Source organism: Mustela lutreola, chromosome 17, assembly GCF_030435805.1.
Source record: "Mustela lutreola isolate mMusLut2 chromosome 17, mMusLut2.pri, whole genome shotgun sequence".
In the NCBI taxonomy this organism is placed as follows: Eukaryota; Metazoa; Chordata; class Mammalia; order Carnivora; family Mustelidae; genus Mustela; species Mustela lutreola.
This window is the reverse complement of record NC_081306.1, coordinates 13713003-13732042: the sequence shown is the minus strand read 5'-3', so window position 1 is coordinate 13732042 and position 19040 is coordinate 13713003. Positions and strand designations below refer to the sequence as shown.

At 52.7% G+C, this 19040-nt stretch overlaps 1 protein-coding gene across 5 annotated transcripts in view; it reads left to right on the top strand.

Moving 5' to 3' along the window:
* Nucleotides 1-19040, top strand: part of SNX29 (sorting nexin 29) — a 475417-nt gene that overhangs the window by 382422 nt on the left and 73955 nt on the right. For all 5 annotated transcript variants that reach the window (XM_059154575.1, XM_059154573.1, XM_059154577.1 and 2 more), the window contains exon 19: nucleotides 11553-11693. In XM_059154575.1, coding sequence (XP_059010558.1) covers nucleotides 11553-11693 — 141 coding nt within the window. The remainder of the gene's footprint in view (nucleotides 1-11552; nucleotides 11694-19040) is intronic.

The following is a 19040-nucleotide window of genomic DNA, read 5'->3' as shown; positions in this document are numbered from 1 at the left end:
AACACCTGTACTGTGATGCAGGTGGGGCTTTGACTGGCCATGCCTGCCTGTAGGGTCCGAGCTGGCGTGGGATTCACAGGAAGCTTAGAGATGGAGGTTGGCTGGGGCGTGGGTCCCTGGAGGAGAATGAGTTGTTGATGCAGGCACAGAGGAATAGCCATGTTCATGTGCACTCTCTCCTGGAACATTTGGGATTGGGCAGGCTTGACAGGTCTGGCCTGAATGTCTGTGGGGCTGGGTTTGAGAGGTGTCCCATTTGGGCCATGAGCTTGGAATTTGAGAAAGAAGCTGTGGAGAGAATGAGCAGAATGGAGTGGGCACACAGACAGCAGCCACCTGCCCCCTTCTGCGGGGCTTTGCGGCTTCAGATCCAGCCCCACAGGGGCCCCAGCAGCATTGCCAGCCCATGGCGCTCTGAGATGCCCTTGTGTCCTTCCAGTAAGTCCACATTTCCTCGAAGGCATCATGAATCAGATTCTCTTCCTGGGCATAAAGAGTCCATGACTAGGAAGACAAGGGCCAGGGACACCGATAGACCAGTGTGCGGGCTTTCTGTGTGGGAGAGAGGCACCCAGCTCCTGATCTCGGTGGGGATGGATGGGCCCAGAGCAGAAGCACGATGAGACAGACTGAGTGTGGTATGAGTATATATTGGAGGAAGCTGTCAGTTCGCTAATGGACAGTTAGCATCAGTAGGAGAAGAAGGGTCACTCTTAATCACATTAGAAAGTGACATGTTTTCCTTGCTGAATTGATGGACTCCCTGCCCCATTTGTTTCTACAAGAGCTGCTGGCCTGTGTGACACATGGTCACGTGGCCCACATCCTAGAGGGCAGATGCAGGGACTAGCTCCAGCGTAGCTAAAGCTCTTGAGTCTGAAGCCCTGAGACCTTCTCTGGGGGGCATCCGTTTCTTTGCTGCCTTCAGAGTTGAGTGTGCTGCTTGTTCAGGTGCCCAGTTTTCTTAAAACCATATCTGTCTTACCCATCTCCTCAAGAATATTTGATGTGGAAAGGTCTTGGTGTAGGAATCAAGCAAAGGTGAAAACTCATCCTCTGGCTTTGGCCTGGACAGCTCCCACCTCCCTCTCCCTGGGCCAGCTAGCCCTCTTCTTCGGGCTTTACTTAGACATTATCACCCCCTCCAGGAAGCCTTCCTTGATGCCTTCCACACTGATTTATGTGCCCCTTCTCGTTCCCTGGCCTCCTGTGCTTCCCTTTGTCATAATTTCCTCCACCGGACTGCAGTTTTGGTTTATTTTTCCGTCTGCCTTGCAAACGTGTGACCTCCTTGAGAGCAGGCACCTAGCTTTCGCTAAGAACAGCTAACTTTTATTAAATATTCACATGCTGAGCAGAGTGGTTGATCTTAGGCACAACCCTAGAAAGAGGGTGCTAGAATCGTCCTCACTTTACATTAAGAAATGAGGGCACACAGAGAGGCTTATGAAATTTCCTCACGGTCCCATGGCTCCATGGAGAAGGTGAAGTCAGTATTGAACCCAGGCCCTCCTTGTCCCCAGACTGTGCTCTTGATCATCACTCCAGCCGCCGGGCCACATCTGTCTCTGTGTTTGCAGCCAGCACAGGTCCTGGACGTAGTAGGTGCTCAGTGAGCACGGGGTGACCCTCAGGAGCTCAGAAGTCCTGAAGCTGGATGTGTTGTGAGTGCACTGCTCCGCGGGAGGACAGTGTCTGTGGCCGCGGGAGGGGGGGGTGTGGTGTGGTGTGGTGTGGTGTGTGTGTGTGTGTGTGTGTGTGGTTTGCTGCTTTTATCCTTAAGAGGGAGAGGCAGGTCGCGTGCCCACTGAAGCAGAGGCATGCAGTCAGAGAGCCTGTTCTCGCCACGGCCCTTCCCCTCATCAGGGCAAAGAGAGTGGCCCTGGCTTTAAAACTGATTTCCCCCAAGGCTTTAGTTTTGAGCATAGAGTAGGGAAAAACAAAACAAAACAAAACACCCTTCCAATCTATCCTAGCAATATCCCAGCTGTTGGGGACCAAAAACAAGTTTGGAGCCTCAGATCTTGCAAAAAGGCTTTTACTTTAAATTAGCCTGTATTGAATTCAGGCATGTATGGCGATCAGTAGGTAAGTCACCAGACCCAGCTCTGGCTTCCCACAGGAATGGGCCACTCTGCTGGGCCTCCTGCCCCTGGAACAGCTGCCCAATCCCCAGTCTTCAGTGAGCCGTCCCTGCCTGGCTCCGTAGCCCAGCTCCCAGCCCCCTTTCCCCGTTGCCTCGGGAAGGTTTCCTCTTTCTTCCTCGGTGAGATCATCCTTTGGTTTCTGGAGGTGGCCATACACGGCAGAATGTGTCTGTACTTAAAACCTTGTCCAGTTGTGTTTGGAGAAGAGGCGGGTCAGCTCTGCGCTATCTCGGTGTCCACCAGAAGGCCCGCTTACTTGAAAAAGTCACTGAATTTTTCTATTACCAAAGTCAGTATTTCAGTAGAGGCAAGAAATCTGGAAAACTCCGAAAACAGTAAAGAAACCATAAAGGTAATAAAAATCCATCACCATGAAGAAAAAAACCACTGCAAATGTTTGGATTTGAATCCTTCTGGTCTTATTTTCGGGGATGTAATGGCACACATTCATACATGTGATTGGAATCTTACTTTTCAATGCATCATAAGTGGGCCCTGAATGAACTTATTTCAGAATAAACAGATACCCAGCTTCTGCTTCCGCCTCTCCCCCACCCCAGGAACACTTGGCTGGTATTAGTATCTGGGAAGAAAGAAGCAGAAGACTTTGCTACTTTCTGAGTGTGTCTAAAATGTTACCCCGTCGTTTCAGTGCTACCGAGTAACCAGCTTTCAGCAAGAGACTGTGTCTGGCAGAGCACACGGCTTGGGGGGTACACTGTGCATGACTCAAACATCTAGGCTACAACATGTGACCAGTGGATGAAGTCATGCTTCCTTTTAAAATTCCCGGAATATGATCACTGGAGCCCCCCATGGCTTGATTGCCGGAAATTAGCTCCCATCCGGATGGCTCCAGCTGTTTCTGACTTCTCCAGGGACTGGCTCATGTGCCACTCGGGGACACGCCCCTTGTGATATTCTCTGTGGTCCCTGTTGTCGCTGCCCGTGCTAAAGATGACCTTCCTTAGGCAGCCCGGCTCCGCACCCAGCTGCCCACCCAGGATCATGGCCCCTCTGGTTTGGGGTGGGGAGGGGGTTTGCAGGGCTTTCCCTTCCCTGCTCTTCAAACCCAAGCATGGCGGCTGGGCTACTCCTTACGTTCCTTCGGCACATGCAAGACCAGGCTAGAACTTTCAGTAAGACCCTGCCAACACTGGAGGGATCGGGGCCGAGAAATACGGCATGAAGCGGGACTGTCAGTTCCGGCTCCTAGACATAGCTCTCCTCAAGTCCAGGCCCGTCTTCAGGGGTTCCTGAAGCCCATCTCCCTGCTTTGCTTCCGGTGCCCAACTTCCTTGAAAGGGCTGGCTTACTGCCCCACTGAGGCAGGGTTCCACGTGGCGCCCAAGGCCCACCACCAGGAATCCCAGATCATGGGCAGCTTTATGCCAGTCTCCTCCTTAAGTCTCTGGCCGAGGCTGGGTTTCACAGTGCCTGGAACTGTAGGGAGCTGTGGGGGCCATCTTGTCAAGCAGAGGGTCCTCGGTGGGCTCCGAGGGGACTGGAAGGTCCATTTACTTAGCAGCAGTGGCAGGACGTGGAGACTGGACCCCTGAGTCCTCCGTCTGGCCCTCATCAGAAGTGGTCCCGCCCGCAATTTTGTCTCAAGCCAGGCTTTATTTTTGAGATGAAATTGTGAGTTAACGGGGTCAGGAACTCGGTCATGGGAACCAGAGTCGCTGCCTTTTTCACCAGCATCCCTTGGTCTTGGCAGGGGAGGGCAGGGGCTTGAAGGGAGAGTGAGTGCCCTGAACCCTGGGTCCAGTTCCCATCGGCACAGAAAGAACTCAGAGGCAGTCCGGTGGGAAGGCTGACCTTCGGGCACTGCCAGCCCTTTCGCTTATGGAACTGTCCAGACTGCTGTCCTCTGTCGGCAGAGCCTGGGCTGGAGCGTAGTGAGCAGGGTCTGTGCTCCACGACTCTACCTAAAGCAAGCCGTCCGCTGTCCAGCCGGGGTCTGTGCTCGTGGGGTCATCATGTTCCCCATAGCGCAGAGACTGGGCTGGGTCCGGTCCACTGGGAAGGTGCCCGTTCACTTTCCTTCTTTGAAAGGCATGTGGGGGGCTTGTGCCGGCCACTCTCAGTAAATACTGCTTCCCACTTGTCTGGCCTGCCGCCTTTGCATAACCTCCTGAACTAAAAAGTCGTTTTTCTCCTGCTAAGTTATTAATCTTTTTCTTGGCATCAGGGTGCCATGATATCACTCCATCAGTGTGGTCATATGGTAATTCAGGCATTTGGTTCCAGCAATGAGGACACTTAGAGTTAATAACACATGAAGCCATTTCATTAAAACGGAAGTTTTGTTAGGACACATTAACACAGGCCACCAACCAAAACACAAATCATTTCATTCCTTGGATATTAAGGAAGCAAAATGAACTACAAACCTAAAGCCATTTTTTAAAAAAGATTTTATGTATTTATTTGACAGAGATCACAAGTAGGCAGAGAGAGAGAAAGGGAAGCAGGCTCCCCGCTGAGCAGAGAGCCAGATGCGGGACTCCATCCCAGGACCCTGAGATCATGACCTGAGCCCAAGGCAGAGGCTTAACCCACTGAGCCACCCAGGCACCCCCCTAGAGCCGATTTTAAAAGAAGCTTTGTTATCTGAGTGTCCTCTGACTGTCTTTGCATTTAACCATGTGCCGAAGGGGCGTTGAAATTCAGAGTGGAGGGGCGCCTGGGTGGCTCAGTCGGTTAAGCATCTGCCTTCAGCTCAGGTCATGATCCCAGAGTCTGGATCGAGCCCCACATCGGGTTCCCTGCTCAGCGGGGGGCCTGCTTCCCTTTCTCTCTGAGGAAGGCCGGGCCACCTGGCATTCTGTTTCCCAAACCAGCTGCGTGGAAATAAATGCGCCTTCATCCCCGAGCTCTCCCTGCCCCCCCCCATCTGCGGTTTCTCTGCAGGATCTGGGGCTCTCGGTAACCATCAAGTAGCTCCTGTGAGGTCCTCCTCCTAAAATAGCACACTCATGCACGACCCCTGGTGCTGCCGTGAAAGGGCCCGTGGAGCTGCCAGGCCAGCCCGCAGCAGGGCAACGTCCTGAGCTCCGCCTGCAGTGGCAGCCCCGAGATCGCATCCCCGGCTGTGTTGGAGGACTTGAACACCCACCCGAGAGGGTCGGGCGCTGAATCTGCTGTTCCTTTCGGCCGTGTTCTGGAAGCAGAGGAGAGGCTTGACTGCCCAGCCCACAGGCTCTGCATTATGTTTGCGTTTCCTCGCCTGCCTAGCATTTGACAATTAATTAGGCATGGTAATTACCTGCTGTAATTTTGTGATTGCACATCCTATAATTACCCCTAATTCTGTAATAGGGGAGTTCATGTACACAAAGGCAGATAGCGACGAAGGTGATGGTGTCACCGTACGAGCAGCTGCCACTGCTCCTTGCCTGCCAGGCCCAGGCCGGGCCCAGCGTCGCACAGCCACCCGGCAGAATTGCTCTCGTCCCCATTATACAGATGGAGAAGCTGAGTCCTGAGATGGAGTGCCACACCCAGGGGCACCCCTGGCCAGGGGGAAGAGCCGGAATTTGAACGCAGGCAGCCTCCCTGCACAGCCCAGGCCCTTCTGTGCCATCCTGCCTCTGCAGGGGAGGCCCCGGGCGTCCCCGACGTCTGCATGTGCCGATGCTTGGCAGAGTCTCAAAGTAGATCTGGAACCTCAAGCCGCTGAAAAGCAGCTTTTAAATCTTCACTCTCCCTGTGCCCTCGTCCTCCTTTGTGTGCGTGTGTGTCCATGTATCTGTATATACGTCCATACGTGTATATGTGTGTGTAGACTGTTCTCCACATATAATCGAGGCTTGACGGTGTGAATGAACCTACCCAGGATCACTGGGTTAGCAAGAGGTGAAGCTGGGATCTGCCTAAGGCCGGAGTCTGCTCTCCGGACCCCTCCCCCCGACACGGACCTCTGATTCCTTGTCAGGTCCTCGTGGATGCTCCCCGACTAAGACATCCTGGGAATGTGAATTTGGGTAAAAGCTCGATCTCCTGAGAATAGTGAAGGCGTGGCTTTGGGTGGGGAGAGCTTTCGCTTTGAATTCTAGGCTTGATATAAATATCAGGGGCATAACTCCTAAGTTGACAGCTCCATGAATCTAGACTTCTGTATAAATCTGTGTAACTACTGCCCAGAGATACAGGCATTTCCAGCGCCCAGAAGGTGCTTTGTGCCTTCTTTGGGTCTCGCATAGAATCCTTGCCGACCTGTAAGGTCTTGAGGACACCGTCGTGGTTTTCTCCTCGTATCTTTATCGTTTTACCTTTCCCATCGAGATCCGTGATCCCAAAGGGCAGGAGCGCCGAAGCCAAGTGTGTGCGCGCCCGCGCCGCCTTACCCATGACATCCCCAGCGGGGAACACCCCGAGCGCCTGCCCCAGCACGGCGGGTATGCAGACGGCGCCCGTGCGTTCCTACAGTGGTACTGTACAATGGGGAACGACACGCAGGTGCTGTGCCCTGTAGCATGGATGCCACACAAACACCATGTGCGGCGAAGAGACCGGACAAAGGAGCAAGCTCTGTATGAGATGAACTTCAAACACAGGTGAAAACCGAGGGGGGTTGCCGTGTACAGAGTGTGCTCCGCAGAGGAGGCAAGTGGCATTGGCTGGATGGGGGGGGGGGGGGGGGGCGTGTGCCTGCGGGGGCTCCAGCAGATGTTGCTAGTCGTCTCAGTGGAAGAGTTTCTGGAGGCCCCGTCTACGCAAGAATTAGTTGTGGGTTCAGTTCCCTGAGGGCCTGAGGTCCCCATCCCCTCCTTGCCTATGTGGTTATAGGCATTGCTTGGGTAATTCCTCCCCATAGAAAAGAAACCTCCAGAATCAAACTTCTTCTTAAAACAGAGAAGACAGGGTTTGCCCTGATTCCCCCGATGGCAAATATTACCCTATTTTATTTTTCTTTTGCTGAGCCAAGATTACACGTTTTGTGGCTTTTTAATGCTTATTTTAAAAGGGAACTTGCTTTTGCTGGAAGAGGTTAGTTCTTGTTATTCCTCCAAGAAGTTATTATCTTTGCCGCTCAAGCAGAAGGAATTGAGACCTATCAAACTTAATTTGGAGGGGGGAGCCCTTAAAATAAAAATTAAAATCCGAGCAGTTTGGGACATAAGCACTTTACATTCTTGAGTGAAATAAATGAACAGTTGGGTTCAGTGTAATTCAGGGACAAGTTAGTTTTCGGAGAAAGTTTTCCAGTTGTGGATGCTAAAAGCATTGCTGTTGAGGATGGACCAGTGAGGTAGGTTGGCAGTTTCGATGGCATTCGATTTCTGAAGGAGGCGATATAGGAAGGCACAATGGGGGCGTCTGGTACCAAAGGGCCTGTTCCAAGGACATCCGGTCTGCCTAAGAAAGGGCATTTGGGCCACAGAGCGATGGAGTAGGGACCTTCCTTGCCAGCTGCTGTTCCCAGCTGCCTGTGTGACTGCCTTGGGGTTCCTGGGATCCTGGGGAGCCTCGAGGACTGCAAAACGTGCTGCAGCAGAGAAGTGCCAGACCTCAGTGTCAGGCAGACCCCCGTTCTCCTGGGCGAGCGACGTACCCTCTCTGAGCCCATACCCGCATCTGTACAAGGAGCACATTCCCCCATCTGCCTTGCAGATTGAGATGAGGATGGAGGGTGAGGCCTCCACAGTGTCCAGCACAGGACCCGGCTCCCAGTAGGTGCTTCATAAATGGCAAGCGGTAGTGCTGGAGATAATTATATTTTATTGGAGTTCTGGGGGGGGGGGGACTTCCTTGGGTCTGGCAGTGGGCTACCCCAGTCTTGCTGAATTTCTCATAGAGCTCCATCCCTCTGACTGCCAGCCAGGGAGGTTGGGACTGACCAACGTCCAGACAACAGTAGAAACGGAGAAGGGTGCTTCTAGAAGAGTACCTAGAGACCTGGTGCAGTGGCCCAGGCAGAAGAGTGGGCTGGCAGGCCCTGTTGCTCAGTACGTGCACGTGTGGGTGAAAACACGACTGGTCAAAGGTGATGCCCAGGTTTCTGGCTCAGACAACGCCGGTCCATTCACCGACAGAGTGAGGTCCCAGGAAGAGGGAGGAGCAGGTTTGCAGTGCAGGTTGTAGGTTCGGATGGAGACATGATGAGTTTTGTTGAGACTGGATCTGGGGCTCATATCAGAGGCCCAAACTGGAGAGACAGATTTGACCTAAGAATGACATGTGCAGACCAGAGTTGGATGTTCATGTGGGCAGAGGGGGCAGTGGGTGAGAACCCCTGTCTCTGGCCTGGGCAGAAGAGAGGGTGTGCCCACACGGAGGAACAAGAAGGAGCCGTTGGAGAAACAGGGGCTCCCCACTTTGATGGGAGGAAGCCATTGGCTCTTGAATGTATTGGGAAGAACATAGAGCACAGTTTATTCCTCACGTTAGAGATGCACGTTTTTCCCCATTATGATACAGGCCTTTATCATGTGCATTGATACTCGCTCCTTGCAGATTGTACTAGCTCTCTGTCATTGGAGATTCTACTCTCCAAGCCCTTCTTAACTCATACAGTTCTTAAAAACGCATGCATCCACTGTATTCCCTTCCAGTGTAATTGCTCAGTGTTTCTGGAAGGCATTAGGGCCTGTGAAAAGAGGAAGGAAGGGCCCTTACAATGTGTGCCCCAAGAATGTTCTCCCGACAGCCCCGTCTTGGTGAAACTAAGGAAGCTTTATGCTCCCCTTGCGCCTGTCCCATCTGGACATGACCTTCCATCCAGTTGGGTTGATGTCAACCCTGGCCCCCCGCACCCTCCCCAGATGGATTTCTTCCTCCTCCTCCATGTGGTGTGGTCTGTGTGATGCCATGTAGAGCTCCGCTGCCCAAGTGTGTCCAAGTGTGCCTGGCACACCTGGGAAGAGGCACAGTCAGTCGGTTCCATGGTAAAGGTGAGGAAACTCATAGTCCGAGTGGAGGCGTGGCTTGTCTGACCCTAAGTCTGTGCTTTACCTCAGGGTTCCCCCAGGGGCCCGCGGTCTCCATCCATTCAGTCTGCTCTTGCCAACCCTGTAGCCTGAAGGGCTTAAACAGCATTTTATTGCTCCCGGTCTGGAGGCTGGGGAGGCCAAGATCATGGCATCAGCAGCAGGTTTGGCTTCTGGTGAGAACCTTCTCTCTGTTCAAACACAGCGTCTTCTCACTGTGTCTTCACATGACGGAAGGGATGAGGGAACCCAAAGGATGCCCAGAGGTATGTGCAGGAAAGTCCCCTAAGCCCCGCTGGGTTTATTTGCCAACTGATCTGCCGTGTCTCTGTTTACAGAGATTGTGAATGCCTGAAGTCCCTTTTCCCCACAGCTAGCTAGGCCTCTCCAGATGCTTCTGGAGTCTTACAAATCATACACTCACATAATCCGGATAACAGTCCTATCCGTCATACCGCGGCTTGGACACCCCGTGCCAAGTAGCCTTTTGAGCTAAACCTTTCTTCTTGGCAGCTTTTCCCCTTTGAAATCTGTCTTCTTCTCCTTTGTATCTGCCAGGTGTCTGCCTCCTCGGGTAATTCAGAACGCATCACGGTGGTCTAACCTCTGAGATCTCTGCCCCCTGCACCCTGGGGGTTACCCTTCACTGCCTGAGTTATGATTTGGCTGCAGATCTGCTCGGACTTACAGTGTGTGAACCACTTGGTTCTGGCTCTGAGCCGTGCATCTGGGTAAGCCCAAGAGGCTGCCTTCCTGGGATGCCGATGCCGCTGGCGCGCGGACAGCCCTTGGAGTATCGCGTGATCTAGGTCTTTCTGAATGTATTTCCATTCATGTTTTAGCAGGTGGCAACCGAAACCTAAGCAAGTTGGTATGGTCGATGTAGAATAGAGCAAGATTTTCAGCCCATTTATCCCAGCAGTTATCCTGTACCTTTCAACGAGGTCTAACGATTACCAGGCCTTGTTGGTGCTTTCCTATGTTATTCCCTTAGCTCGGATTTACTCAAGTCTGTACGTCTCTGTCCCCCAGGCCTCCCCTGTGCCACACTTCCCCGGCTTTTACTTACGGTGTTGGTTTTTCAGATTCTCTTGTAAAACCTGACACTCCTCTTTTTGAATGTCAACACGATGGATTAGATTCATCCCTCAAGACAAGGGGGATCGCTGGGTATCTGTCACCCAGCATATGTATCGTCTCTCTCAGCTTGGAGGCTTCCAACTGACTTGACAGGCCTCTGTTTCTCTATCTCATTCCCCTGGAAACTTCGCATCCGTTCACTGGAGCTCTTCATCCTCCCTCTTGTTGACAAGAGTATTACAGGAGACCGTGATGGTCATCTTGCCGAAGCTCAGATACGTGACGTCTGCATCTGGGAATACTGGATGGTCTTCTCGTAGAGGCAGAACTCCCACTCACATCACAGACGCTTCTTTTTAATTACGCTGGGGGCTTTTAAGATGGGTGTCAGCATTTACCGATCGCAGATTGCAATAGCTGTTTATCAGGGGAACCTCACTCTCTGGGATATTCTGGCATAATTTTCTACAATGCTTTGATCTCTCTCCCACTTCCGTTTTCCCTTGCGATACAATTGCTGTGTGTCCCTGGAGGGTGTTAGGGCCTATGAACAGCTGAAGAAACAGCCCTTACAGTTGTGTACCCCCAAAGAATGGTCTCTCAAGAGTCCCATCTCGATTGAAGCTGGGGAAGTTTTATGCCCCCCGGTGCCGTGACCATCCATCCAGTTGGGCTGATGTCGACCTTGGCCCCTCTCCCCCTCCCCAGATTGATTTCCTTCTCCTCTATGTGATGGTCTGCATGGTGCCAGGCAGAGCCATGCTGCTCGTATGTCCGAACGTTCCTGGGAAGGAGATGCTGTCAGTCAGCTCCATCTTACAGATGAGGAAATGCGTAGCCTGAGAGGAGGCAGACTCTTACCAGCCGTCTGTCACCGCTACAATCGGCATGTGACGGAAGTGTGAGGACCGTCTCTGAGATCAGCTGGATGGTTGATCTCTGCGGACACTGGGAAGTGGCGCGCGATGTGCTCTTCCCGTCACCTGCCTGATTTTTTTTTTCATGTACCTCTTTGTTGACTCCGTACCACTGAGGCCCTTCTTTGCTAGGTGCTGGGCATCTGGTGGCTTCGGAGATGGGTGCGGCCCCTTCCTCTTCTGTGGGTGAAGCATGACCTAGATCCCACGCCTTTGTAATGAGAGTTTCTTTAAAAAAAAAAAAAAAAAAAAAAGATTTATTTTAGAGAGGTTGGGGCAGAGGGAGAAGGAGAATCCCGAGCAAACTCCATGCTGAGTGCAGAGCCCGGCGCGGGGCTTGATCCCACCACCCTGAGATCAGGACCTGAGCCGAAATCAAGAGTTGGACGCCCAATCCGACTGAGCCACCCAGGCGCCCCTCTGATGAGAGCTTTGAGAGAGACTTACATTTTCGCTCTCTTTCCCTTTCTTGCCAGGTCTACATCCGGATAAAAGATGACGAGTGGAACGTCTACCGGCGGTACACAGAGTTCAGGAGTTTGCACCACAAGTTACAGAACAAGTACCCGCAAGTGAGGGGCTACAACTTCCCACCCAAAAAGGCCATTGGAAACAAGGTACTGTCACCACGGGGAATGGGGAAGCTCATGCGCCAGGGCCTGATTTTATACAGACGTGCTTCTGTAGACCTGTGACTCAGAAGTTGGCTACCACAAGAAAAAATAGGGACAAAGAAAGCAGTCTTAATTCCCTCACTCAAAGATAAGCACGTTGTGTTTTGTTTGGCCGTGTCCTCTTAATTCTCTAGGGCGGGGGTCGCCAAGCATGTCCTGTTAAAGAGCCAGAGAGGAGTTATTTTTGGCTTTTGTGGACCCTACCTCCTTAGCTGAAAATACCCAGCTGTGCCCTTAGAGTGTGGAAGCAGCCACAGACGGTGTGGGCGCAGGTGGGCGTGGCTGTGTGCCAATAAAACTTTATTCGTAAGAATAGGCGGCGGCTCGATTGGGCTGATGTTTCATGGTTTGCTGACCCCTGTTCTGGACCAAGGAGGTATTTTCCAGCTTTTGTCTGTAAATTGTCCTGATGCTTATCTGGACTCACGAATATGTGGGGTTATTTCCCAATAAAGCTTTCTCAGAGGACCTTATTTTTGATACACCGTTACTTCCCTTAGGAAGGTGAAGAATTGATGGTGGTGTAATTTGTTTCCAGAGAGTCCTGTAGGCACCTGGAGAAGGGAGGTGCTAGCCCTCTACCAGTGGTTGATGAGTGCTCGTTCCTCCAAAATGTGTTTGGCAGCTTTCTGTATCACAGTACCGAGGGCTGGAGCCCAGGGCCCTGGAGGACAGGCCTGAGCCTGGTGCGGAGACTCACTGTGCGCGTAAGCCCGCGGGCACCATTTTGTCATCCCTCACAGTTACCCCTCTTGGCCGCGCTAGGAATCATGTAGGATGCTTTAAAAGCTTCTGAGATCTGTAGTGCCCCCCCCCCCCCGCCATTGCTGTTAGGATTTAAGGTCTGCAGTGAGGCAGGGGCCCTGAGGAGTCGCAGACATCTCCGGGGGTTCCAGCATGCACCCCAGCTGGAGAACTCCTGGCTTTGAGCCCGGGACCAGGTGGTGACAGGTGCACAATTCCACTATGTTAACGAGCTCAGCAGGGACAGTTTGGCCAGAGGAGGTAAGGTCTTGACGCTGCCGAGGACTGGTGAGAAGCTGGGCCTTGTCATAAGGGGAATCTCTGTACTACCGCGCTTCGCAGAGTGTGGGCCCTGACCAGCAGTAGCTGCATCATTAGCAATGCTGATTTCCAGGCCCTGCCCCAGACCTACTGAAATACAAGCTCTAGGGCTAGTGGCCCAGAAATCTGGGTTTCAGTCTGTGTGGTTCTGGTGCCCAAGCAAGCATGAGGGTCAGGGTGCTCCCACGTTGACGGAGCTGTGTGGCAGCTTCCACATGTGATGCATTTCCTAGATTTTCGAAAGAGGCACCTTGCTACGGTCTCCTTGAATCTTTATTACCAAAAACCAGACCAAGAGTTTCCATAACCGCTCCCAACAATGGGCAGTTCCCCAGGGAAAATTCTCACTGACTGTTCTGTTTACATGTTCATGGATTTCTGGGCTCAAACCAGATTAGAAACCTGATCGTGTCAGGGTCTGCTAGATCTTAATTTCAACAGTTAGAAAGCAGGTTTGTCTGAGGCCTAGGATAAATGTGTCATGCCACTTTGTTTCCTGCAGATAAGTAGAGTTCAGCCCATAAAAACAGACGACTAAGAAATTCTACACTGTTCGTAGCAAGGAGGACAATAATTCTTACGAAAAGAGGGGAAAAATTATATACTGATTTAATCTAATGACTTGCGAGCTCATACAAATCTTGGGACCCATCCAGAATGTCTTAAAATGTCATAAAACAAAACTCTGCCTAAGCAACGTATTACCATTATAAGATGCTCTCATTTTCAGAAAGCATTATACTGAAGCAGCCTTTCCGTGACACCGTCTCAGGGGAACGCGGCCTGTCTGTAGCTCACTAAAGGAGATAGTACAGGGCTGAGCTGGGAATATTCTGGTGGTGAGACCTCTTGTGTTTTTGCCTCCAGTGGCTGCCGTACGGCAGTGGCAGCCACGGAGTGGCCTAAAACTCAACTTTTGTTATCTTGCCATTCATGGAGGTTGGAAGTCGAGAATCCATCTCACTGGGCTGAGACTCGCAGGGTGTTGGGAAGGGCCTCCTTCATTCTGGAGCCTCCCGAGGGGAATCCCTTCCTCCTCCAGCTTCTAGAGGCTGCTCTCGTTCGTTAGCTTGTGGCCTCCTGTGCCTTCCAAGCCAACAACCACGTGACTCTGGCCTCGCCTTTTGTCACAGAGCCCCCTCTCCTTGTGTGACTCTCCCTTTTCTAAGGACCCTGGCGATGACGGTGGGTCCACCGAGATAAGCCCCAGTAACCTGCTAGCTCAGGATCCCTAACACGTCCGCAGAGTCCTTTGGGCACGTGAGGTGAGATACTTTCAGGTTCTGGCCTTGGGCGTCTTTAGTGGCCACACATTGCCACGTGCTCTCTCTGTAGACCAAAGCAACTCTCTCCCCACCTGGGATGTGGAGGCGAGCCATAGAGTTACTGTAAACCTACTGAAGACAGACCTCCCGCACTGCCAGCATCCAAGAGCAGGGACCGCGCTGACTTTCCCTCTGGGGCTGTCCCCAGCCCTGCTTCTCCTTCTCCTATCCTTGCCCGTCCTGGGACTGACTCTCAGCAACAGTGGGCCTTGGCCCTGTGGAATCCATGTCAAAAGGGCACTGTGTGTGTCCCCCCTGCCACCCGCCTGCCCCATACCGTTTGTGGATATGGGAGCTTGGGAATCAAAGGTACGGACTTGGTGGGTGTGGCCCAGTGATGGCCGCCTTGTACAGATGCGCTGGCTAGCTGGTTCTTTACCAGATTGGGGTCCTACTCCCCCCGGTTAGGAGTGGACCTGATGGTTTCCTCTGTGGCTCAGGGACCCGACAGCTCATGAGCAGTGCTGGGGCCTCTGTCTCTTGTCTAGCCTGCGCGGCCGTGTGCCTTTGAATTGGCTGCTTGGCGGTGACCATGCTTTGATGCCCTCTCTCCCTGCACATTTGGCTGACTGAGACGGACCCGTTTCCCTTAAGTACACTTTGGCTGCTGCCCAGGACAGATCTGAGGGTTTATCTGATTTTCAAGGGCAGATTAGTCAGCGTACAGGACTGCAACATCCAGCAAAGGCTCCTGAGGATGTCTGTTCAGAGTCAAAGCACGCACTGGCCCCAGCTGAGCCTATGGTCTCAAGGTACCTGCCCTGATAGCCCGAGGGCATGTTTTCTAGCGAGTTTTCATTCTAAATCGGTCCAAAAAAGTCAACCATGTCCTCATCTTTTCCTTGATTGGGTCACTTCAAGAATGTCTCACTTGCCACTTGTACCATTAACGTACACAGACATGACTTCTTTGTATGGATTGAGTTCTATCCATACAGAGTTACAACCTTGCTACCATAAACCTTGGACCCATTAAGTGATTCAGTCCAGACTCCACAGAGCTGGACAGTATTCAAGGAAATACTAAGCAGAGTTTAGTTTTTTCATGTTTGCCATGTGAGTATCTTTCTAACCTGAATTTCTAGGTATTTCCCTAACACTGCCACCATGGTACTGTTCAGCTCTCATGACTCCCATAGGGGTGGCATGCGTCTTGAGCCACATTTCTGAGTGGGGTGAGGATAATAGGAGGGGAGAGTTATACCAGTTCAAGACCAGTATGCCAGGTCCTGTGGGTCTCCTTTCTTAGAGAGTCCCAGTTCAGGTGCTTGCCACCACCCCAACGCCAGCCTGGTCCTTCCTGGTGTGGGCATCCACACCTTTCTGCTCTTGCCTGCCTACCCCTCCACTCCCACGCCGTGGCCACGGTGAGGTTTGTGTGACACAGACATGGTTAAAACCCGGCAGCTGCAGCCCTGGAGGTCAAGAGTCTTCGTGACCTTGGCGATATCCCCGCATCTGTCCCACACGTCTCTCCTGCTTTATCTCCTGCCCCGCCCTCCTCCTGTACACCCAGTCACACCGACCTCTGAGACTTCCATGCTCTTCTCACTCTCTGGCCTTTGCACCTGCTATTCTCCCTGCTGGACTGGCTTCTCCCCCTTCTCTGCATGGACGGCCCCTGTGGTTCATTAGATCTCAGCGCGGACTCCGCCCCCCCGGGGCCATCTTTCCAGACCGTCCTCATTAGTGCTGCCCCTTTAGTCACCCTCTGACCCACGACCCATTAGTCTGCTTTAATTGTCTCCTGGCACGTACCATCCATCCAAGTGATGGGCTTGTGACCTTGAGTAGTGTTGTGTCTGCCCTGGGAGTGGAAGCTGAGGACAGCAGGGCCTTGGTCTGCTCACTGCTCTCCCCAGCTCCCGGGATGGCACCTGGTGCCCCAGAGAGACTCGTGGTCTGAGTTAAGGAATAAGTGAACAGGCATTAAGTGGAAAAATTTCCCCACTCTTCTCTTTTCCACGTCACTGGGTCTCGGTGCAAATTCAAAAAAAAACCTGTATTCCCAAAGTAGGTAGAATAATTTCAAGGGTGACTTGGCAGGTTGCTCTCACCCCACTTGGAGCAAATGTGGTTTTTTCCGCAGAGCGGGCCAGAAGCTGGCAGGCCTTTGCAGACCAGAGAGGTGGCTCTCTAACAACTTGGGGGAGTTGCCCGGCAAGCTCCCCCTACAAATGGACTTCACCAGCATGAGGGCTTGGGAAAAAAGACTCGTGTTTGGTGATTCTGCTCCAAGTCTGCACGACTGCTCAGTGAGAAATAGATTTGAGAGGCTGTCATTTCTTCTCAGGATAATGGAGTCAGTCTCTGAAAGTTCATTTGGCATTAAGGCAAGGCAAATCACTTTCCCCGGAGCCGTAGATAATTCAACTTGTTGGAGAAATTATGCATTAAAATCCTCATTAAAAACACGTACACCAGCATGTGCTGGTGGAACCAAGCGGGGCTCACCAAGCCACTGAACGCATCTTTGCAGCTCGAGAGATACAGACTTTCATGCTACCCTGGGGGAAGCGGGCCCCCAGCAGGAGGGCCTTGCAGTCATGGGAACCAGTGGGGATTTGGAAGAACGTCGAAGCTGCTCACTTTTCTCCATTTAGAAACACTTCTGGAAGGTAGGGGTGTCGTGTCAGGTGTCGGGGGACTGCGATGTGTAAAGTAAGGTCTCAGTCTTCCCTAAGTTCATGGCCGCCTGGGGCCAAAGACCAGTAAATGTTTCTCGTGGAAGAGGAGGATCCCTCGTGCGCTCTGGAGGGGGTGGTGAGCAGGGCTGCCTTCCGCAGGGGCAAGGTACTCAACAGGCCAGCAAGACCCTGGCGAGGTCTTCCAGGTGGGAAAGCAGGTCAGTTCAGGGGCTAACCTTTCCTTCTCTGGACGCTGTGTCAGCTTTGCGCTGCCGCCAGCAGAAATTACTGCAAACCCAGCAGCCCTAAGCAGTACACACTGTATTACAGTTGAGGAGGCCAGAAGTTGACATGGGTGTCACTGGCTTGAGGTCACGGTGTCAAGGGCTGCGTTTCTTTCTCGAGGCTCTCAGGGAGAATCCCTTCCCTTGCCTTTTGCAGCTTCGAGAGGCTTCACACCTACATCCCTTGGCTCTTCCTCTCTCCAGTGCTGCGACTCTGTGGCCATCCTTGCGTCGTGGGGAGAGGTTCTCCACTTAGAAGGCGTGGGATTAGCCTAGCCCCACTACACCGAGCGTGCTGGATCTCACTGGAAGATGTGGGATTAGACTGGGCATGTCTGGGTAACCCAGGGTAATCTCCCCGTCGGGGACCCTTCGCTGAGTCCCCTTTGCCCTGTGCGATAGCTCACTCACCGGGATTAGGGTATGGAAAGGGGAGGGATGTTTCTGCCCGCTTCACGCTTCTCTTTCCTTGCCTGGGGTATGGGAGCGATGAGTATTACTTTAGCGACAGGAGAGGGAGGCGCAGGGAGGTGAAGTGCCTTGCCAACTCTGAGAATCAAACCCAGAAAGGAAAAGGCTCCTCCTGCTTCACTAGCTGTATGGCCTTGGGCACGTTACTTCATCGCTCTCGGCCTGTTTCTCCCCTCCCTACCACTTCCCTCTAGTGGCATTGTGAGGGCTTGCGGTAACCTCGGCAGAGTACTCGTGGCAGTGCCCGCACAGGGTAAGAGCTGGGGGCATGTTTGTGGAAGGGGCGCACAGGCTGGCAGTAAGGCAGAGCTGGCCGACAGAAGCGGGTCGTCGGCCCCAAGGATGCCGTGGGCAAGGCTGACACGGGGGCCTGTCCAGAGCCCTCACCTCCTGCACCTCCATGTACAGTCTCACCGGCCATCGCGTGCTGGGTGCGTGCGCTGCGGGGCCTCAGTATTCGGTCCCGTACCGTGGGACTCCTGTCCAGTCCCATCCCGGATGCCTTCAAGATGAGGAAGCCGTGATGCAGAGGCTGGAAGCATCCTGCCCGAGGTCCTGTAGCTGCCGTCAGGAACAGAGTCGGACGCCTGCTAATGAAGCCCCACAAAGCGGCGCCCAGCTCTGGGAGGTGGTGATGCACGAGGCACACATGACAACGGCTCTCTCTGGGGAGACGGAAGACAGCAGGAGACTCTGCCGCCGCAAGTTCTGTCCTGGGGCAGAGGATCCAGAAGGCACTGCAGATTTGGGAGAAAACAGAAGCTCCAGCCCATTGAAGCCCTAACCTCACCCTTGCTTCTCATTTGACACTCTGCCAAGCACTGTGTAAACAGTCGTGGTACTTACTGCGTTAAGCGAGAAGAAGAGGGAAACTAGACTCATTATACATCACACATTCGTGTATCTCTTTAATACAGTCAGAGCCCCTAAAGATCTTTTCCAGGAGAGCTGTTGTTGAAGTCGTCTTTCCGGAGAAACCATCTCAGGAGAGGAACCTCGGGGAGCCGTGGACTTGGACATACATACATATGCAAACACGTCTGTGTATTTAATGAGGGGGGCTTCCTTGGGAGTACTTCTTTGAAATATCAGATTAAAATCCAGTAGCAAAATCAAGGTCATTTCATGAACAAATAATCCAGAGCCGGCAACGAGAAGTGTATTTTCTCTCTGTTCCCATCCTGCGTGTTCTCTGCAGGTAACGCGTGAAGAAGTTGAATCCAAGTTAATCATTTTAGTGACTGGAGCCAGATCTTGTAGATGCCACTGCCTCCAGGAAGCCCTCCAGAGTGTTAGCTGTCCCTCCGGAGGCTGCCTAATGGCAGCCGCCTTCTCTCTCCCCACCAACCCCCGTGGAATTAGAGCAGCACCCGGCCTAGGGAGCCTTTGTCTTTCCAGCATCTCAGGCAGTGCCTGGTGCACAGTGGGTGCTGAGTGAAACGTGTTTGATGAACACCAGAACTCATGCTGCCTAGAAGCTGTAGGGCAATGCCCAAGTTGTACAGTTCCCAGTTCCCT